Below are 23,927 nucleotides of genomic sequence, written 5' to 3'. Positions count from 1 at the left end.
ATGATGAATTTACTCTTTCAGGATACTACGAATTTTAGTTTTTTTCTCTAATGTTATCATGTGCATACCCGATCTTTGTTGAATAACTATATAAAAGCCCTGTATCATGCTATTACATAAAATTAATATTTTCAAAATGCAAATACATAATATTAATTTGCTAAATAATATATGCAGATAAATATTAGTAAAGTGACTAAACATTTATGAAAATTGTAAATATGAAATAAATATTAATTAAAATTATATGATGACTTTGGGTTTATAGTATCAGTACGATCCTAAAAATATCCCCTTGTTTTGATTGACTTTATACATTCCTAGAAATGATTCATAAATAACATAGAAAATCTTTATTGATGTATATCATGTGTACATTTGCATGTGTATGAAAAATCTAAATTAAGCAGCAGTTTTGTCACTGGAGGCACTTAGATAATTAGCAATGGCATAGCTCTGTGGCATCACTTAAATGATTGAGTCAAGGAATGCAATATAGCAATCCTCTTGACTTGTTGGAAAATAAATCTATTATATATTAACACAAAAATCTCTTAGCAACTCAATCCATTTTCTTTGGCAATTTTGAATATATTTTAAATGATATAATTAGTATATCCTAAATAAAAATGAGCAATCCAAGTAATAAAGAATTTAATGGGAAATATAAAATGGCTTACTTTATTCCAATAATAAATAATAAAGATATCTAATATATGAAATTTTGTTTTTTATTTGTTTTGTGATTTAATAATTTGCATTATGAAAATAAATGAATCATTTTTTTCAGTTACCTCTTTAGTGCCTATATGTAGTGCTTCCTCAATAAAATGTTGTTGAAGAAACATAGATGAAACACATCCAGATAGGAATAAGCCAGCTGGTCTATTCTATAATAAGCGCACCAGTAACATCTGTGCTGCCAAATGCAGCAGTTCAGTCCTCACTTTTCTCATCTAGTAGGAGCATTTGACAAAGCTTATCATTAACTTATCTTCTTTCAGAAACTTTTTCTTCATTTGGTGTTGGAGCATAATTTTCATAGTTCTCTTGCTTTATTTGTCACTTCTTTTTTAGACTCTTTGGCTAGATTCTTTCAATATTCTTAATTTCTAATAAACTCACTATTCAAATCTTTCTCCCTGGAGTTATTTCCTAGCCAATGTCACCATTTATATAATGGCAAACCCTATCCACACTGTATCTGTTTTCACTGTGCTCTGAATTCCCCACTCAGAACAAGAGCTTGTCGCCATCTTCCCTTGGAAGTCCAATAACATTCATAATTAACATATCCAAAAAACCTTTCATATCCCTTCCCCACACCTGCTCCTCATGCAGCTAATTTTCTCCAGCTTCATAAACAATTTTCTTCCTCAAACTACTTAGACCTCTGCCCATAACAACTTATTAGCATCATGGTCCTTGACCACTATTTCCCTTAACCCTCTTTTATTTTTCATTATCTGCTCTCTTGCCCACAGAAAATAAGTTCCATGGAACCTGACACTTTGCTGTTTGTTTTTTTTCACTGGGCTCTATACTTAGTCTTGAATACTCTCTGGTTCATAATAAGCCCTCGATAAATATCGTTGAATGGGTTGAATGTAAGACTGTAATAAGTGCTTCTCTCATGTTCTACTTTAATCAGATGCTTGTGCCTAGACTTACTTATTAAATGGATTCCAGTCTGCTGAGAAAATGTTTATAAAATTTTCTGAAGGGAATAAATTTGAATCTTTCTCAAGTGTATGAAGAGGAGAATTGATCACATATTATGAAATGAGAAATATACCATATACTATAAGTGATATAAAGTGGGATTCTAGTATTAATGTCCAAACTTTCATTGCATTAGTATTAATAACCTGCACGTTATTCCAAGTAAAGTAATGAAGGCTATACTAAGACACCTAGCTATTAGCTATGTGCTGAGATACATTTCTCTTTTGAAAAGTCCTGATTTCCAGAAGATAGTACTTTGAGCTGTTCATTGCTCCATATCAACCTGCCATGACACATTGCTTTTATTTCAAAAAAGAACACTTGCAGTATTTTTTCCACATCAGCAGGTCTTTTAAACAATCACTATAAATGCTGTATTTTGTACAATGAAATTAATAAGAAGACATTAACTCTTTCCAATATGCTCTGAAATTTATTATTACTAAGTCTTCCTTTGTGCTCTGATATTTTCTACCCAGATATAATAATGAAAAACAAACTTTAAAATCAGCTATTTTTATTTGGAAGCATAATTTCAGCATTAGGTCTTAGCTGAAAACAGGTCTCTCATTGTGCAGAAACTTGGACTCTAAGACACTTCCTGTACAACACTATTAAACATCCTCCATCTGTAGCTGTTCAAGGTTTTACTGCTTAACTATTTCATGACTACTTAACCTAAAGGCGATATCTGCTTCTTTTATATATTTTATAGATCTTATGAAATCAGGTTACACTTTACTTATCTTTTAACAATTGCTAGGAAAAACCGATCAAGAAGAAATATTTAATTGGTCTGGACTAGTCTAATTATAACAAATGTTATTAATTTTTTTTTCTAACTTTCTTTAAAAACTCTACCAGGCACATCTATGAAAGCAGATGAACCAGGGATTTTGGAGAATATAGTTACTCATCCAATTAATTGGGTACCTATAAGTATAAACTTTATTTGATTATTGACTTTTTAAATTATTCATAAAAGTTATTACATGGTATATTCTTGGCTAGGGCTGCCATAACGAAGTACCACAGATTGCATGGCTTAAACAACAGAAATTTATTTTCTCACTAGCTGGAAGTCTCAGATCCAGGTGTTGACAATGTTGGTTTCTTCAAGGGCTGTGAGGAAGAAATCTGTTCCAGGCCTCTCTCCTTGTTTATAGAGAGCTTTCCACTCTGGTATCTATCTTCACATAGTCTTCCTTCTGTATGTGTCTCTGACCAAATTGTGAACAAATAAAGCAAGAACTCTGTAACTTATATAATTATCCATGAATTTTGAATTCATTTTTTTGGAAAGATCAAAATTACTCTGATGATAATTAATAATTGTTCCCCCAGTTGGTTGTGAATTTTGCATTACTGTGGAAATAATTGTGACAATTTAATAACCCTGTTTTTCACGATTTAATTTGTCATTAGAAAAATTTTCTTTGTCCTTAATAATTTTTATATTGAAGCAATTACTTTTTGTTTAAAATTTTATTACACAAAATAAAGGTCTGAATACACATCACTTAGCTTTTTAAGTGTGTTCCAGTATGTTTAATTTAAATATTAGGTAAATAATATCGAATCATTTTTCCATGCTCAAAATGTTTTAATTTTTATTAATCTCTAAAATTTTATTAACATTCCACATATCACACTTATTTCTAATTCAGAACAGGTGGCTATTTGAGATCCAATTTATTTTATCGCTTTAGATTCTAATCACATTCACTCTGGATTATGAAACTGAATACACTATATATTGCAGAGTATCCTATATATTGGTAGATCAATATATATTATAATCATATGATAATTTTTGGAGTGGAATGTTTACCATTTTTGATTTTTTGCAATTGTATTTAGGTCAGAATCGAAAGAGGGCTAAATCTATTCTCAAACATTTTTCCAGAAATGTAGCTTTTATTTAAAAAATACTATTATTTGACATGCTAATATATACTACAAAGTACATGCTAATATATACTATAAAGTACATACATTGATATACAAATAAAATGGCATTTTAATAAGGCAACAAGTTTCATCTAAAAATGTAAAAATACTATGTTCTTGCATTTGTTTCAAAACCATTAATCTTTGCCTGTAACTTAGGGGAAATTCCAGTTAAAATTTTCATGTGGATTACTAGTGAATCATGTTTCTACCAAAATTGACTTTAAAATAAGTCTTTTCTGTTTCGCAGATACAGTATGGTATGTTAGCATTAATACAGGAATGAAGATAAGACTTGGATCTCGGTTGGTCTAGGTCGAACCCTTATTATCATCATAACATTGACCACTTTTAGCTTTCTCTCTAGACGTAAATTTCTTAATCCCTAAAGAAATTCTCAGAGTCCCTTTATGTGATAAAATTCATTATTCCAGGCCCCACCCATGTACAATACATTGAATTTTTCTGTTCAATAATAAAGTTGTTTTTTTTTAAAAAAAACCTACAATTACTGTAACTTTTTCTCTGCTATATACCCTCCTTAGTTTAATAATGTTTGGGGAAAGTTCTACTTCCTAAAAGAAAAACAAAATAAAAAAGAATATATTCTTTGTAGCTACTGGTTTTCTTCTCCTCACAGGTTTGTTCTTAGACAATGTTTTTTGCTCTATATTAAATGCAAAGTTCTTAAAATTCTCTCCATTCTATTATTGCTGAAAATTTTCTGCCCCTGTAAATTCTCCTTCTCCATCAATATTTACTCAACTTGAAAAGCATTTTTGATGTGGGGAACTTTTCAACATCGATGCTCTAGAGGACCAGTTTTTATAATAATTCCATTTGTTTCCCTCAGCTCATCTTTTTCTTTCTACCCTCTAACATAAGCATTTCAAAATACAGTTTCTGAAATTCCTTTTTTTTCTCAATTTTTTTTTTCTTTTTATAATCACTTAACCATTGCCAAAGTTTTAATTAGGCAACTCCAGATCTGAATTTCTACTCTTACACTTTTTTTCCCCCTGACTTCGGGATGACCTTTCCAACTTTTGAAAACATTTTTGTCTGTGTTTCATATTGATATATCAGACTCTGCTTATATTAAACAAAACTGATCCTTCTTCTCACATAACTTTTCCTGCTTTGATTGCGGCCTTTCTCTGCTAATGGCATTATTTCCAAGTCACCAAGACAAGTTAGTAGAAAATATGGATGACTTTGCAACCAGAGTTCTGAGTTTGAATCCAGACTGCACCATTTACTAGCTATCTGATTTGAGGCAAGTTGTTGAACCTTTTACTAAACTTCGTTTGTCTCATTTGTAGAATTAGTTGATAATAGCACCCACTGAAAGGGAGTTTTTCCAAAGATAAAATGATTCATTGTCAGGAAAGTCCATTACAAATTACTCTTACTTAAAATGATCAATATGATTATTAAATGTTAGCTCAGAGTCATTTTCAGGTTTTTAATTTTCTCAAACCAAGTATCCATCAATTGCCAAGTCTTAGTTCTATCCTCGAGATATTGGTCATTCAAAAATTAATCCATTTATTTGTTTATTCAATGGCTGAATTATGTGGAACTGTGCTGGGTGCTGGTAATCAATAATGAGCAAAATAGACAAGCTCCCATCACCCCTCCTTTACCTAACCCCAATAACTCTGATTCATCTCCCTCCATTCTTCCTTCATTCCATTGCAAACACTCTTATAAAAGTAAGGTTTCTAAATCTGATCTTTTTTGAGTAATGAGAAAAACCTCAGTTACATCCCAAACCATCCCACACGATCATCTTTCACTCCTACTCTAATTTTCTACTCTTCTCTTTATAAGAACCAGAGGTATCTTATGAAAAGATGAGTCTTGGTTCTCTGTTCAGATCCCAGGATTGGACCTAATCTCCACCTCTTCCCCTTCCTCCCTCTGTCCTGGCCATACTCTTTCCTTCCCTCTTCCTAAGACATAATAGATATACTCCACTCCGTGTGTGTGTGTGTGTGTGTGTGTGTGTGTGTGTGTGTGTGTGTTGTATGTTTACACCAGATCTACTCCTCGGAGCCTTTTACTTCTATTTTATTTGCAATTAATACTCTTTCCCTATCTATCCACATTCCTTTACTCAAATCCTATCTTTCCAGTAAAGTCTTCCTCTGCTGTGAGTCATCCATCCAGGTCTTTTTACAAACATCGCATTTCAATTGAAGTCTTCCTTGGTCATTCTTTTTAAAATCTTTCCTTCCTCCCAACACACATTATTATCCTCTCTCTTGCCTCCTTCACTGTTTCCTCTTAGAACATACCACCGTATAAGAAAACAAAAATTTTACTTTTTTATTCTTTTCATTCTGTCTCTCCCGCTAGAATGCAATCTTCCTAAGAAGAGAGATTTTAGGCAATTTTGTTTGTTGCTATAATTCCAGCTCCAAATAGAGTCCCTAGAGCATAATTGGTATTTGATATATGCATGTTAAATTAATCAAAAATGGACTAGCTTCATTTCTCACTTTAGCTGCTTCATGATACACACACACTCAGTCAGTGTTTTTGTGTTTTATGCCTTTGTTCTTATTGCTTCCTATGCCTGGAATGTGCTCTTTTTCCTCCTTCTCTCTCGTCACCTGAATGCCACTTCCTGGCTGCTGTTTTCTTTTCTCTGTCACAAAGGAGTTCCATTCTTTGATAGCGTATAGCCCATTCTCTACCCTTCTCTAACGTCCAACATCCAATCTATGAAGTCGTTTGGCCCTACTACCGAAATATTTCCAGAATTTGATTTGCTCTCCCTACGTCCACAATAATATCCCATCTTTTGTTAACTGGACTATTATAATAAACCATTGTACTTCATTATCTCTCTAATTTAATGTTTCACCACTTTACGCCAGGATCACTCAGTTTCTGTTACAGTGGTCTCCTTACTAAAATTTGATATACCACCCTCAATCTCACAGCCCATGGGCTTTTTGTTTTCTCAATCTGAGATACTGTATATCAAGGGGTTCTCAATTCCCATGCCGGTGACCCATTGTGGTTCGTATTCTGTTCGGAACTGGGCAGCACAAGAGGTGAGAGGTGGGCAAACTTGTGAAGCTTCATCTGTTTTTACAGCCGCTCCCCAGTGCTGGCATCACCACCTCACCTCTACTTCAGATCAATGGGCATTAAATTCTCATAGGAGCATGGGTTCCTGGTGTCAAAAATGTTGGAGACTACTGCTGTACACACAGCTATTCTCTTGACCTGGTTTCTCACTGGTTTCATTCCAGTGGCTGCAAAATTGAGAACTTATCCCTTGTTACCCTATCTAAAATATCATTTTTATCAAACCAACTATGGTCTTCTAACCCCGCGGCCTGTTTTTATCTTCTTCTTCTTTATGATTATCTCAGGTTTCCTATAGTGTGCACTTGTGCACACATGTGCTTACTATTATTTTCCCTCAAGTAGAACATAAGCTCCATGAAAATGTTAATGGCTTTTTCTTTTTTTCCACATAAGTGGAAGGCCCCAGGACATAGAAGAGTGCCTAGCCTACAATAGGTTCTGTTGAATGAATGGCCATTCTTATAATGCAAGTTTTCAAGAGTAGGAAACCACGACTTTGGCGTCTTTTTTATAATAGTACTAAAAAACAATTTCGTAGCATGGAAGTGCTTAATAAATATTTGTTTTACTTAATTTGTAGTTAATGACTATATACACACTTATTAACTATAATACCATCTATAAGGTAACTGAACAATCTTATAAGAAGGTACTATTATCATCTCCATTTAGACATGAGATTACTAAAGCTTAACACATTGCTCAGTATACAGTGAAAGTGTAATAACAATAATACATATTTAACTTTATTAAACCATAAATCTATTAATATTTTATACAGATATATTGTATACTTTTTATTTAAAAATAATAATGAAACAAAGTGAAGTCAAATGTCTACTAAAATTACAGAATTATAGTAATTGTTAAAGTGTGGAATATTATTGGCAAAACTTTTACTCCGTATAGAATGGCGAATTTATCATATATAAAAGAAAGAAGTCTCATGTATAATAAAATATGAAGCAGATCAATATTCAGTTAACTTTTGTCATTAATTATAAATATTGAATTTCCAAACAGTAAAAATATAACATTTGTCAGAAATTGTCATAACTTTAAACGAATTTGAGGAAAGCCTAGACTAGTAAGGAAAAAAGGGGAGGGAAGCTTGAATTTAAAACATATTATGATTACTTTATAAAAAAATCTGTGTATTCCCAACGATGTTTTTAGTTAACTAAACCTTAGCAGAATAATAATGACATGTTTACTGCATCTCAGGGTCAGCATACTGCTACAACTATTTTAAATAGATAATTTATTTTTGTTTACAACATCTCTAGACAGAATTTACCATTATTTTTCCCATTTTCCAGAAGTATAAATTAAATTACAGTGTATGTAATCTCCTGTTAAGTAGCGGAGCTAGTTTCAAACTCAGAGTCTATCTCTAGAGCTTAAAAATTAATCTGGGCTTTACAGGATGCTCAATGATAAAAGATTAAAAATATTTCTGTGAAATTATCGCTACCCTTGTGGGAAGAACAAAAGTCTCTGTAGCTTTACAATTGGTGTTATAAAGCAGCTTACATTTCAGGGAAATGCTCTCAAGAATTACACTTATTGTGTTAAAAAATAAACTTAGTTCTGAAGATCTGTGAAATTTAGCGCATGTTCCACACTGACATGAATTAATTTCATTTCCATCACTGTGAGTGCTCCACAGGTATATCATAAATTGCTATGATTACTGTGGCTGTGACCCATTATCATAGCAGGAAATTACATGAATCTCACAACTGATATGAAATGTACTGCTGTCACTGCTATGCATTAATTCCTAAGTAGTTGGCCATTTGTAATAATTCTGTAAATGTACATCTTAGCAGTTTTTAGTCTGGACAAGTTAAGCCAATGTGCATGGAATTTTCCCCCATTATTTTCAAGCAGTTATACTGAATTCCAAAATTATCTTTTTATTGGGCAATTTCATATTGCACCTTTTTCCAAGAATTGGAAACATGATAGTCTTCATTGTTCTATTCCCTAATATTTGAGAGAAATTTATTCAATTAAAAAGTAATGTCATTTGGCTATCTATGAACAGAAAGACAGAGTGAGAAAATGTCTGGTAATGTGAATAATGTTTATTTTTCTAACTTTAATGGAATAAATAAATAGTTTATTAAATGATTTTTTAAATATATGGACCTCCTCTTGCTAAAGTAATTTCATATAATGATATACTTCATGGATATAATTTTTAAAATAACATTTTTTAAATTATAAGTGTTTTACATTATAAATAGTAATGTTTTAGAATTTATATCAAACCTCTACGAAGTAAATTATATCTTTCCCATTCTTCCTTTGTCATTAACGTTCCTCAAATTAACAGGTTTAATTAAAAACTTTGGACAATGGTGAATTTAGAGAGTCTTTGCATGGTATATTCTATATTTTAGTATATCATGTCTGTAACAGGTCAATTCCTCTGGCTAGATATTCACCTTTTTGACTGGTCTTTAAGTATTTTGCAGCATTTTAATAATTTTTTCTATTGCCACCCCACAATATCACAGACTTTAAGATTCCTTTCTTCATCTCTTAATAACTTTTTCCAAAAAATATTTATCATAAATTTATTGACATAAAATTTCTAAGAATTTATTTTTCTCTTCTTTTAAAAAATTACAAAATGCTTATAAACATGGAATGGGTCTTAAATTTATTCAATTAAGGCTCCTCTCTGACACATAGCTCTCCAGAGTATTGATTTTTAAAATTTAATGCCTTATATACCTAAAAGCACACTTTTATGCTTTGTAACATAAGGTGAACATTTTGCACATCATATGATATCTAATTCTTAGTTATTCTCTATAGGATACTTGGTTTTAGGCACAAGTCTAGATGTTTGGGAGGAGATGAGCCAAACCAATAACCATGCTGGGGAGAAAGAATAATCAATAAAGAAATGAATGAATATGTCTTCATAAAATAAAAGTAGGTACAACAATGGATAAAACACAAATACAATACATTCCTTAAGAACAGGTACCCTGGCTATCTGCTTCATTACTCAGTTATCAATACAGAGCTTGACACACAGTTATCCAATAAATATAAATTGCATGTTCTTGAAAGGCGATCTATATAGGTCTAATGAGAATATTGTTTCAAAAAGAAAAAGATAAAAATTTATTCACATACATGTCCCTTGATTTTTTTTTTTTTTTTTTTTTGCTGTTGCTTGTAGTCTTTCAGTACAAACAGGCATTTTTTTCCGAAATATGATTTAGTAAGTAGTCAAAAAATTCTGATATAATGAGCTATTACCCTCTACATATGAGGATGTATCCTGTGTACATTCATGAGAAAAATATATCTATTTATAAGTTTTTGAGAAATATTCAGTGTACATTCATTCAATAAAGGTCATCTTATGACCTCTCATCTGGAACTTGGAAGAGGGCTTTTTGTAGCCTTCCTCTTTGGACAGGAGAACCAGCTTCCAGTCCAGAGCTAACCAGGTGTCTCTCTTCAGTAGTTTCCCCTGTAGCAGATGAAGTGGAGGCATGTCAGTTGATACTGCTCAAATTTTCCAAGCCTTCCCGTTTTTAGTAACTGCCTACATACCCAGTGCTCAGTGTCCTAATGTTTAGCTATACTGGAAACCAATTTCTTAAACAGATCTGAGGTTACACATCTTCCTGTTTGCTAACACTTTGTATCATTATATATGCCCATTAAAATTCCAGCCTTACTATACTTCCATTTCTTCTTCCTTAATGCTTTCCCAGGGCTTCTCTTCCAGTGGTAGTTCTTTCTTTTCCCACAGCAGCTTGAGTACCTGACGTAGAAAGCATATCATCATTTGCTTTGTGTGACACGCCTCTCCTTCTAGCATCAAAACTTCTGGATAACAAAAATCACATTTTAACTTTCTACTCTCCACAGTTTCTACTCTAGGCCTTGCATATGGAAATATTTAATATATGTATGTAGAATTAAATATAACTGCTATTACAGAGGCATCTTTAAAAATCACAAATTATCACAGAAAATCACAGTGGAGAACTATCAAACTATAGCAAACATAAAAATAACAGCAAGTCTAAAACCAGTTGTTTCACATTTATACCAAGAGAAATATGTGATTGAAGGTAACCCTCCCACACACACAGTTTACATCTTTTTGTAATGTGCATGGTTTGCATTTACCACCAGATGCGAAACAGAAGAACACTGTGATTAGATTTACTTTGTTTGTTATAATAGTATCTCACAATTCTCTGTGGGAGGTAGAAGATGAGATTGTTCAGGTAGGCTTCTATTTAAAGCATGTCTGAGCCTTAGTAAATCTGGAGTCAAAAAGCAGATGGGATGAGGGCTGAGCAAAAGGCCATTCTATAGAGACAAGAGCAGGGCTATCTAGAAAATATAGATGTAATTTCTGAAGAGATTCAGAAGTTTTAGAAGCTGACATTGGAGTATGCTGTCAGGTCAAGTAGAGATCAGAAGTCAAAATTCCATTTGGCCAAGAGACATATAGCATTGATTTTCAACCGTTAGGAATCCTTAGAATCACCTAGGCGATTTAAAAATAAATAATTAGTTTGCACAAGTACCCATGAAGCAATATTTTAGAAAGACTCCCAGGATAATGTTTAATTAGAAATAAGAATTAATGTTAAGGGATCAGATCTGAGTCTGAAATATGAGACATTTGTGCACAGGTATAAAAATGTGGCAACAGCCCCGAGATCTCAGCACAGTACCACTGAATTACAGCTGGAAAGAGAATAACTAAAATTAAAAGTCTAGGTAGTGACCCAAGACTGCTCTAGTTATTGTCTCAGTTTAGGTGTTTAAAAAACTGAGAATTATTGAAAATGAAGATGAAAGCATTTGTGAGCATGAGGTGCTGTAAAGACAGAGAATCGAAGGTTGGTTTAGAATCTCCATACCTTCAAGCTTTCTGGAGACAGTGCCTTTAATAACCTGTGTCTTATAACTGCAGAAAGTGCCATACCCTGACCAATATTCCTGAGGATCCTAAACAGGCGTTACAGCATCCTGGTCCTAACTATTGCTCTCATGATTCAAAATCATTTGTTGATTTTCCTCATTAATAATCTCCAGTCCTTTCACCCCTTTCCTGCTTTTTCAGCTCTTTTCATTATACTCTGCCCAAACTGGGACATTGCTTCCTCTATATTCAACAAGGCTATTCTAATACTGTTATCAAATTTCTGATGAATTCTTAGGACTTTAAAGGTAGGTGGGGGGATGGATAGTGGTCATTACTGGCCATACCATCCCAGGCAGGCATCTACTCAGAGTTTCTATCCTTAAACTCTGGCCAGCATCTTGTTACTGATACTGGTTTTCCAACATCAAATCTCATGTTTTCTCTCCTTGATCCTCTGGCTACATGTAATTCTCTGATTTGACGAAAAATCAACATCAGTAACAATAAAATCTCTCAAACCAAACAATTCTATTCCTCTCAACTGTTTTATTTTCCTCTACCTTTTTAAGTAATACTATTAGAAATTATATATATATATATATATATATATATATATATATATATATTTCTGAGACCTGAATAGGCTAATAAAAACTATTTATGAATAAATGAAAGCATAATGATTTTTGTAGCTGTATCTGCCTGACATCTAGCAGTGAAACCCTACTGCAAGCGATTGTGCATCTCTACACTTAAAATTCTGGTGCATGGTAAATGTTCAAATATTTCTAAGATGAACATTGATTTTTGAATGGCTGTGAGTGTATACAAAGGGTAAGAAATATGGAAGTAAGAAACATGAATGGAGAAAGAGTAACATAAACCGACTTAATCACTGAGTGCAAGATTAAGTAGCATTTTGTAAAGTATGGAACTACATTTCTTATTAACTATTTTTAAGAATATTGGTGATTATTTCCTCTATATTGTCATCTGCAAACTTCTAAGAAACTTTATATCTTATCAAGTGAACCACAAAGTTATTTTTTTCACTTAATATTTCCCAAATCATGTTAGTCTATGCATTAAATGTATTGCAAATTCTCCCTCTTTTAAAGAAAATGCAAACATTTTTCTGCTTACTCCCAATGAGAAAGCAGCTAAAATGTATCCGAGAGAGTAATTAATATCAACAATAAGTAAAAATCTTTATTACTATAATTGAGGTTTATCACAATGATAGTTATTAGATTAAATGCTAATTAATTATTAAAAATATGTTTTCCCCAAAAATGAGTGTTTGCATCAATAACATGTAACTGTGTTTTCTAGAAAATATAAATTAAGAGTCTCCTTTATAGCCTACATTATCTTTTGGTGATGGAGAGTTCACTGTCATTATGTTACTGGGAATAGATTTCAGAATGGCCTTGCTAGAGAGAGGGAGTCTGGATGCATGATTTCTGGTTGTGTAATCTGGAAAAAAAAAAAAAAACAAAATAAAACAAAACAAAACAAGATACTCAGTTCCGGTTTGTGTGGTCAACTGAATCTGGGAGCCAGGCTAAATATTGGAATTGTTGATTTCAAAAAAAATTTGAGCTTTCGAAGGAATTTTTGTTCTTCCTAGTTCTGTATCCCCTCCTGCTGAAGACATTACTGCTAGATACCTCTTGCAGAGATTTTCTTTAGGAATTAGAAAAATCATGAGAAAGATCCTTTGAACCACCCAATTTTAAATATCATCAATTCTCTATGTCACCTGTTTTCTTTTTCTGAGTCTGCCTTGGGACAATTACTATGGCAATATAGTATCTCTAGTAAATTAAATTAGTTCTTGGAGTAGGAAGATAGGGTAATTATGGGCATTCTTTAAATGTATAAAGTATAATCTTTACAACAGCAGCTTTAACGAATGACTTTTGTTTTTGTCACTGCTGTTGAGGAAATGTTCATTTAGGGATTTTATTTCTACTGTCTTTATTCTTCAGTAAATGCTAGAGTTAGAGACTTGTTTTTGCAAGTGGTCTGAGATGTCAAGTAACCATCCTTACAGGCAATTTGGTCTTCATTACAAATTAATGAAGTGATAATTGCTCTCTCCAACCTTTTACATGCAAAGCATTATGGTGCTGTTTGCATTATCTTCTTGCAATTTATACCTCTACATTCAAGGACTGTGATAGCTTGCCAAATTAGTATTGAGAGGAAAAATGTTAAACTACAGTGAGGGCTCCATAATTAAAATCACATTTTACATCAGATTACAAAAATCTCTACAAAATCTCCTATCTGTTTGATGTCTCATAAAATACTGTTCATATGTAGCAGAAGAAATTTGCAATTGATTCGTCAGCTGAAGTACAAACTCATTTTTAGTCTAGTAAGGAAATCTTTACCTAAAAAATTTTAAGTCACTTGGCTTATTTTTAAATAATGATGCCAATGATCTGACTTTCTGTAAAATGTCTGCAGAAAACATTTATACTCTAGAGTTTTGTTAGCTCTGTATTTTACAATGGCTTTGGAGAGCCAGTAGAAAAATAATAGAGAAAATTCCACATAATACTGACTTTTTAACATCAGAATTTTTTGGAGCTCCAATTCTGATCATTCTTTTTTTTTTCTTTTGCTGATATTAAACTTATACATTAATTTTACCTTAAATATGACTTTACTATTATAGGTATTTCAATGTAAAATTTTAAGAACGGAGACTGTCATATACACTTTCCTTCTTAAAATGTTCATAGAGAGGATGTTTGAAATTGGTATGTTGGTGATTACTAAGAGCAGTGCAAATTTTTTTCTTATATTAAGATATAAATATATCTTGTATATTAGGTTGAGGGGTCCTAAAATAAGTCTAAATTTGTTTCTTTGTTGAACATTGGGTGTGACAATGAGTTAAACCAATTTTCTTCTGGAAAATTAGGCCTTTCTTATACTCTAGACCCTGATTGATCAAGGTTATTAAAATAAGTGTTGCATTTCACTTATTTGCTCTTGCTTTGTTTTAAGTATTTTAGGAGAGTTAGGCAAAATAAGAAGTTTTTAAACTGTGTTTTTCACACTGGTGGGGGCCCACAAATTGATTTTGATAATTCAAACTAATGTAAATAATTTATTTTTTCTCTAATGAAGTTCAAAGGCCAAATAAATACTATATTTCTTTGCTTATGTTTACCATAAAGATAACTCTTAATAAATTAACCTTTTATCTAATTTTGTGACTAGAAATTGTGGAACTCCTATCTTTTAATAAATAGAAATAGAAAAAAAAACTGTTATACATTTTAGATGCCATTAAAAGTATGTAAAACTTGCCTTTCTCTTAATGAAGAAAAATTTAGGAACACATTTATAATAGGCTTCACAAAGATTGTATTTATTTACAAAATCCAATTATAGTATCTAATAAGAACTTCATATTTTTTACCTTCTTGAATGATTCTTACATATACTATAAGAGAAAATATTTGTTTATGCATCTCCCAAAAAGTGAAATTTTGTGGGCATGTTATGGAGGAAATGAAGAGGACTAAAATTTGACAAGCACGTTGAGACAAAACTTAACTTCCCTTACCATGCATCAAGAATTAGATTTGTTTAATCCTTCACCAAAGTACAAATTAGTACTTTCGATTGATTCATTAATTGATAGATGGTCACGGGGTTGGGGAGCATGGCATAGGGCATGTAGTTAGCATTAATGTAACGGCTAGGTGGAGAGCAAGAGGAGAGAAAGAGCAATTAAGGGAATCATTTTACAAACTATATAAATGTCTAACCAAAATACTGTATACTTGAAACCAATAATAAAGTAAAATTTGAAAAAAGAATTAGATTTTTGAATGACTGTGGCATTTAATAGGAGTTATATAATACAATTTCTTATGAATGAAAGGAGTATGAAAGGCATCAAGAAGAAAAGAATACAGTCCAGTTGGGGTTATATCATAAACAAAATACTATCAAATGTGTCTTTTTAAAACAGTAAAAATGTCAACACTGAAAACAACATAGTTTGTGCATAAGTTAAACATAATTCACTAACCTCAATTCAAACTTCTAGAAAAATATAAATGTAGTTGGAAAAATACAAACATCAAACTAAAGAGTTTGAAATTTATTGCATAAGTAATGAAGAACCCTAGAAGATTTTGAATTTAAGAATGATATGACAACCATTAGTTTGTTCTCTGTATCTATGAATTTGTTGCTGTTTTATTTGTTCATTTATACAGAGAACAAACTTACAGTTGCCAGGTAGGACAAGGGTCGGAAGGCTGAGGGAAAAAGGTGAGGAGATTGAAAAGTACAAATTGGAAGTTACAAAGTGGGTACAGAGATGTGAAGCACAACATTAGGAATCTAGTCAATAATATTGTAATAATTATGTATGGTGTCAAATGGAGTACTGGACTTATCAGGGGGATTGCTTCATAAGTTTTATAAATGTCTAACCACTATGCTGTATACCTGAAACTAATATAGTGTTGAATGTCAACCATAATATTAATTTTTTTAATTAAAAAAAAAAATGACATGGCAAAAGTTGTGTTTCCTGGCAGCAATAGGCGAAATTGGAAATGTTAAAAGAAAGTGTAGACATTGTAATAATAGAAACAGAATGGTATAATAGTTGTAGGATTTTAAGTAACACAAATTATCTGATGCTAAATTAAAAGCTTTTCAAAATCTGTTCTAAAGATCAGGGAAGAAGTGCTTCACTGTTCTAAAGTCTTGAAACATTTTAAATGTTTTTACAATAAAAATATTTGTAGTACGATAAACCTAACTGCTATAACAACCACCACCACCACCCAAATAGCTATTTCTTTCTTTCTTGTGTAAAACTGAAAGTGGGTAAAAGATATTAAGAATTGAAATGTTCTCTGCGCTTACATCTTCTGTTCTCCATGCATAACTATTAGTTGTTTTATTTGGGAGAGGGAGGGAGGGGGCGGAAGAAGCCATGTTTATATTTTTATTTCAAATTTTCTTTCATAGTTCCCCAAAATGTATTCTTTAAAATAACTGAGTGTATTAAAAAACGTCATGCATAAAAATACATAGTAATAACATCATTTAGATTCACTTGCTTTCTCATATATTGATTTTACCAAAATCTGGTTCACATTGGGAAAAGATTAACAAAGATGAATTTAGGTGGTGGTATTTTTTCATTCTCTTCTTTAATAACGAACAAACAAATAATAATAAAAAAAGCAATCCAAAATATATACAACAAAACCACTTTATAGTGTTATAGAAAATGCCTGATTTGAAGTTTTGGTGCTGGACTATTTGGCTAGGTTCAATCAATTGCTAAGCAACTTTTTTCTGAATATCTCAAAAACTGTAATACATTTCAAATATGTTCTTCAAAATTATAAATTACTTTGTGTAAATAAACTCAGAGAATCCTGCGAATAACAATATTTTTTTTTAAAGAATATTATAGAGTTGCTCCACATCATGACTTTTAATGAGTAACACTAAAGATTTTTCTGGTTTATTTTGTATTTTCTGTAATGCCATTGACCCTCTCATCTTGTATTCATTATTATTCATTATGCTTATTACTTCTGACTCTCTTTGTGTTTTTTTCTTCTTCTTCTTTGATTCTTCAGTGGGAAGAAATCAGTGGTGTTGATGAACATTACACACCCATCAGGACTTACCAGGTGTGCAATGTCATGGATCATAGTCAAAATAATTGGCTGAGGACAAACTGGGTCCCCAGGAACTCAGCTCAGAAGATTTATGTAGAGCTCAAGTTCACTCTACGGGACTGCAACAGCATTCCATTGGTTTTGGGAACTTGCAAGGAGACTTTCAACCTTTACTACATGGAGTCCGACGATGATCATGGGGTCAAGTTCCGGGAGCATCAGTTCGCAAAGATTGACACCATTGCAGCCGATGAAAGTTTCACTCAAATGGACCTCGGGGACCGTATTCTTAAACTTAATACTGAGGTTAGAGAAGTGGGTCCTGTCAACAAAAAGGGATTTTATCTGGCTTTTCAAGATGTCGGCGCTTGTGTTGCCTTGGTGTCTGTGAGAGTGTACTTCAAGAAGTGCCCGTTTACCGTGAAAAATCTGGCTATGTTTCCAGACACGGTGCCCATGGATTCTCAATCCCTGGTGGAGGTTAGAGGTTCTTGTGTTAACAATTCTAAGGAGGAAGACCCTCCCAGGATGTACTGCAGTACGGAAGGAGAATGGCTTGTACCCATTGGCAAGTGCTCGTGCAATGCTGGCTATGAAGAAAGAGGTTTTACGTGTCAAGGTAAGTCTTCTCTATTTTCCTTAGAATGATGTTTCTTACTTGCAAATTTATCGTAGAGTAATGAAAAGAAATGAATTTAGCCTGAACTCACTTGGCAGCAAATCATGGCTCAAACTGAACAGAGTCTATTTATAGACCAAATTTATCTCACTTGCTGTGTTGATTCATAGTTTGTTGTAGAAATATTAACATGTTTGATTATGTGGTGCTGGCCTATATCCCACTAGAGGTGTTACATATGTTATTTTTAAGTTTTCCTAGCTATGTAATGACTTGGTAGTAGAATTTGAAATCAACTGAAAGAAAAAAAATAACTGCCTTTTTTGTGTAGAAGAAAAACATTGGCACTCAGGTAATCTTATTATAATGGGATTAGTTGCTGTATTGACTAAGTTTGTGCTTTTTTATGTCATAGGAGTATGTACTTTTTTGCTTTTAAATATAATCTTTTCTTATATATTAAAATTTTAAATGTTTAAATACAAAAGATCTAGTCTGTTTTAATGTCTTTGTTTGCTGTTATACTCTGGCAAAGGAATTGAGTTTGGTATTCTACTTAGGGCCATTCAGTAAGTCTCAAGTCCATGCAGAAGAAATTATTATACTTTATACAGAAAGTGACCTTTCTAATGATCTCAACAGAACATAGCAAGCATTTTGCCTTTGACTATAGACATAGTTTATAGAAAAAAATTAATGAGAACAAATGGTACACTTTATCCTCATACTTTTCCATGTTATACAGATCCTTGGCAAGCACCATTAGAACACTGTTAATAGTTTTGAAAGTTCTAAAATTGAAACAACATACTATTACTTGCATATATACATGAGTGGAGATAAGTCTCCATAGCCTTCATATTTTACTTTGAATTGTATTTTATTATATGGTATCTTTTATGATTTATATTTGTGAGATCTATTTTAAATATAATAATGAAGGCCTAGCTCAAGGAGAATTAAACAAATTGTCTAGCTACTCTAATTAATAACTATTGAAGCACACTCTGATATCCACACAAGACGAGAAATAGCTGTTTCTCCATCTCAGTAATATGTATCGATGTAAGCGTTGAGCAATAAACCTACTCATTAGATGCTTGGATTTTAAATATTTTTATACAGTACTTTATATTTTATTCAAAGTTATAAGAAGTAAAAAAATAAGTATCAGCGAGATAATTAGAATCACATCAATGCGTTCATAGAAATAAATAATGCATTCAAATTATTAGCTCATTATTTATGCTATCTTGAAGACAAACTTTGGTAGAAGAGTTTTTAAAAAGAGTCATATTAAGTTTTATTCAGAAATTTCACAACAAATTCGGAATTGTTACTGTTTGTCTTACCTTGTCTTACTTTAATGAACCACCTTTTTAAAGTAACTACTATGCTATTCAGTGGCCCTCCATATCAAATTATTCCTAAAGATAACATTTATGTCAGTTTTACATCCTTGAATCTTATAGTTTACAACGTAGCAGGATGTCAACAAGACTTCTTTAATATAGTAATACTATATTTTTGCAGATTTTCTTAGATTTTAAAAATATTATTTTCAGAATAAGATATACATATGCACAAATAGCAAAGAAGTCTACAAAAATATTTTGAAGATAAACCAATAAAAGTAATTTTAGTAGAAGCAGAGATGGCACATGAAATGGGATGTGATTGAAATTTAATAAGGGGATTATTTTTTAGCAGTGTTATTTGAAGGTGGAGCATGTTGCTCTGGTTATATTTGGCATTCTCTGTTGTAAGGCATGTTTTGAATCAACAAATATTCGTGTATTTAGGTTACTAGATAATGTGTCAAGGTATTCTACTTTGTCTGAATTACATGTTGTGCCAAGTATAAACCAATTTTATTTTAACAGATGCTTGTTTTAATGTCAGTTTAGTGTATACTTTATTATGTCTTGAAAATGCAATACTCAACCATTTAATTCTACAGCTGAGTATCTCTAATAGTGTAAGCCAGCATCACTTAAGACTTATAATTTTGCTATTGCTGTCAGTAATAGTTCTGGTGTTTGTTATGGTTTCCTTTTTGAAATTTTAATTTTTGTTTGGATTTTAATAAGCTTGTGGGCTGGTCAGAACAGTTTGCTGTGACTCTTAAAAATCAGTATTTCAATTTTATCACCAGTACATCAATTTGGTCACACAGAAGAATGGTAATACTTTAAAAAGATATGAATGAAAAGATAGCTAAATAAACCTATGTATTTCATAGATAAGTTTTTTTTTTTTGTTTACAAAAAATAAAAGTGTATTACTCTTTTAAAAAAGGATAGAGCCATGCTTTGATATGCCCACTATTTAGAACAAACATATAGCCAGATAGTAAACATATCAGGATTATTTTATAAGACAATAATCATGACTACAGGCTTTCAGTTGCCTAAAACAGAAGAAAACAAGACTCATTCACTTTATTTCAACAAATATTTAATGAACATGTTCTTCATAACAAGCACTGTAGTAAGAATTCAGAGATACTCATTAAGCACTTAGTAGATGTTAGACACTGCTAATTTGCTAAGTAATATTTATGAATTATCTCATTTATTCCTTAAAATAATCTATAGGTACATATTTTTATTATCTTCATTTAAAAAGTGAGAACAAAGCTTTGATAGGTAAATATCTTGTCTTAGTTTCCTTAATGAGTGAGTGTTAGAGTTGAGGTTTGAAACCAGGCAGCCTGACTCCAAAGGCTGCAGTAGTAAACTCAACCCACACTGCTTCCTTGTGATTCAGTGCAATGGTGACAGAGACCAGGAACCCTCACGATGACACAAATACCACTGGAGTTAGAGTGCTGTATATTGAAGGATGAATAGGGTCACAAAGCGTTGGCACAAAGGAACCAAGAATCTGTTAATACAAGATTTATCAATTTATTTCCTAGATCTTTTTGTTTCTAGATTTTTAAGAAAGAATTGCTAACCAAAATATCATATTGTGGGAAGATGAGGTTTATTCCTGGTGATTTCTAGTAAAATTTGGATATGTGGGTTGTTAAGCATCTTAGAAATGCAAAAAAGTCTACCATATTAAATTCAATAAGTGTTTATGACCATTTTAATACAAAGTAATAATGGGCCAGACACAGGACAAACATAGATGAATAAGTCATTGTATCTACCTTCTATGAGTTGACAATCTAATATGAAAGACAGATACATAAATGAATAATTTTAGTGTAAGATAGACCAATAAATCTTCTAAACATTTTACATTTTAAAACACACACACACTCACATTTTTGAACTATCAACTAAACTAGTTTTGCAATGATAATGTTCATCTTTCTCTTTCTAGTATCTCTGCCTCCAAAAGAACATAACTTTTTAACTGAATTACTAAACAGAGCTAAGTTAATAATAGCTTAAACTGAAAAATAAGTTATTAGTATGATGAGGAAGAAGATATTGGTACGGGAGGATGTGAATGTGAAATTAAAAATGTTTGCAATAAGATACAGTATGTTGCTGGTCTTTCTTTTCTTAGCCAGGGCAGAGAGAACATGGAAAAGTAGTAGAAAATAGTGCATCTTTTTGTTTCAGAGACTGGTTGGAGGAAGAAAATAAGGAAGGAGTGAAAGAATATTTATAAGTAATTATTCAGGAATTACATTCCAAGCAAACTGGAAATACAAAAAATGCAGCTCCAGGAGTGTAGAAAGTACTTATTACAATAAATTTTGTAAAATATAAATGTACTTATAAAATAATTACACAAGGTTAAATGGTAAGGGGTAATGTAAAGATCAGTAAAGAAAGTAAATGTCATGATCAGATTTGTTTTTCTAGTAGTTTTTCAGTATATAATTTTAAAATATGTCTTTGGTTTAATAAAGTTATTTCTCGATCTAATGATATAGGAAGAAACTATGGAATCTCTTTTAATTTACTTACTTTGCATGTGGCTTAAACCTCATTCAGGCCACTTTCCTGGGATCTGAGCAAACTCTCTACATGTTGCAAATACAGTCAAATTGCAGATTGAATTGTTTTTATAGGATTTCAATAAACCTCCTTTTAAAAAGATGACATGAAAAAGTTAAAATTATAAACGTAAATCATGTGCTATTTATATTCATTAATCATCTTGATTTACTTGATTTATTTCATTTAGGAAATCCTTCTTATTTCTTACATCTCAGCACAACTCTTTTTACTTCTTAAGATTAGAGGTGGGGGAATTTCCATTGATTCTAAGGAAATCTTGTTATCTCTAGTATTATTTTTTTAATACTGGCTAATAAATTATGTTGTCTGCTTTGATTCAGTTCGGAAAAAAGAAATGAGAATGCTAATGGCTTTTTATATAGTCAATTAATTACATTTGAGGCATAAACCAGGAGGTTACTATAAATATTCCTGCTCCTACAAACTTTGTTTAGACTTAATGTACCAAATACCTTATTAATGTCACTGAAGAATCTGTTGCTCTGTGTTTTATCTCTGCATTCATTGTGGAATGCTAACTTTATTTCTTGTTTTTGTACATTAGCAGCTTAATAGACAAGTGTATTCCATGTGATGTATGAAGACATCTAGACTTTTTGATGCTTATTTGTAATTATGTTTGTTTCACCTAGGACTTAACAATGCCAGCTCTTAACTCTATCCATTTTTTCTGTCAATTCTGTAACTCTCTTATAAAAGCTGTCAAGATGTTAATAATAGAATGATTTAGATATTCTGCTTGCTCTAGAGAAACTAGAGAAAATTTAAAATCTTAGTGGAATTTTTTTAATAACTACTAAGTCTTTGTGCACCTTCTAGAACTGAAAGGTGTTCATATGTGTTAATGAATTCAAGAGCATTTCTTTTCAGTTGTTTTAGGACTAGAAGTTCCTTGAGGAGAGGGACCACATCTTGTCTTTTTGTAAGAGCATTATGCCTAGAACCTGGCAGAATATAATTAAGTTCTCAATTAAATATGTACTGGGCAAATAAATACTGGGAGATTTTCACACCAACAATGCATTCATGGAATGTAAGTTCTGGATAAGATATACTTTATATTGTTTATTTTTGAATCCATGAGGCCTTTCAGAATGCCTTGCATATAAAGACATTCATGCTTAATTTGAAATGAATACATTTGACTATTAGGTCACATACATTTGCAACAAGTTAAAACTAGATTCGTCTGAACTGCTATCATAGTAATAATAGATGAATTGAAGTAATAATAACATTTTATACAGTGCCTAAAAGAATACTTTTTCTCCTTATAAATTTTTGATGAATATTATTTTCTGACTTGCAAAAATCAGTTACCACTAATACCTATAATAAAGTGAAGATCTGTTTATGAAGATGCTGAATACATCCCTTAGTTTTACACACCTAGTTCTTGATTCATCCTTTCAAGACTGCACTGAAATTATCAGGTTTCTTACCTTGAATTATAAAAATTGTATGTATTTTTCCTCAGTTCAAAATGACAACCCTCCATCCCCACTTTGCCTTAAGTAGTTGCACACCCAAGACTTTTCAAAACAATGAATTTATTTTAAGTCACTGATAAGTAATAATAAATTAAACAGATACATTATGACAACTATATAATAACTATAAAACCTTTGATTTATGCAAGTTTCTGTCTTCTCACCAATTTATATAAGTTATGAAAGTGCTAACGTGCAAAAAACTTCCCTGAATTTGTCCTCAAATTTATGTTTTCACTTAATTACTCTATTTAGCAAAGGCTCTTGTTACTGATAAGTGTTCCAATGCTTAGGCTCAAGAGTTCAAGGATTACTGCTTATCGGTTGTTTGACTAAATAGTTTGAGCCTCAGTTTTCTTATCTACAAGATGGGAGGGATAATATTTATCCTTTAGAATTGCTAATAAACTTGTTCTTTAGTCCACTGTAGCCTATCTAGCACAGGATGAAAGTTATATG

General features: G+C 31.9%; 1 protein-coding gene across 5 annotated transcripts in view; it reads left to right on the top strand.

Annotated features, from left to right (window-relative positions):
• Positions 1–23,927, top strand: part of EPHA3 (EPH receptor A3) — a 321,817-nt gene that overhangs the window by 68,420 nt on the left and 229,470 nt on the right. For all 5 annotated transcript variants that reach the window (XM_016145836.2, XM_016145837.2, XM_036219075.1 and 2 more), the window contains one exon: positions 17,335–17,995. In XM_016145836.2, coding sequence (XP_016001322.2) covers positions 17,335–17,995 — 661 coding nt within the window. The remainder of the gene's footprint in view (positions 1–17,334; positions 17,996–23,927) is intronic.

The sequence above is a fragment of the Rousettus aegyptiacus genome, unplaced genomic scaffold (genome assembly GCF_014176215.1).
Source record: "Rousettus aegyptiacus isolate mRouAeg1 unplaced genomic scaffold, mRouAeg1.p scaffold_m13_p_4, whole genome shotgun sequence".
Lineage (NCBI taxonomy): Eukaryota > Metazoa > Chordata > Mammalia > Chiroptera > Pteropodidae > Rousettus > Rousettus aegyptiacus.
Note: the sequence above shows the minus strand (reverse complement) of the source record. Positions and strands in the feature narration are given on the sequence as shown.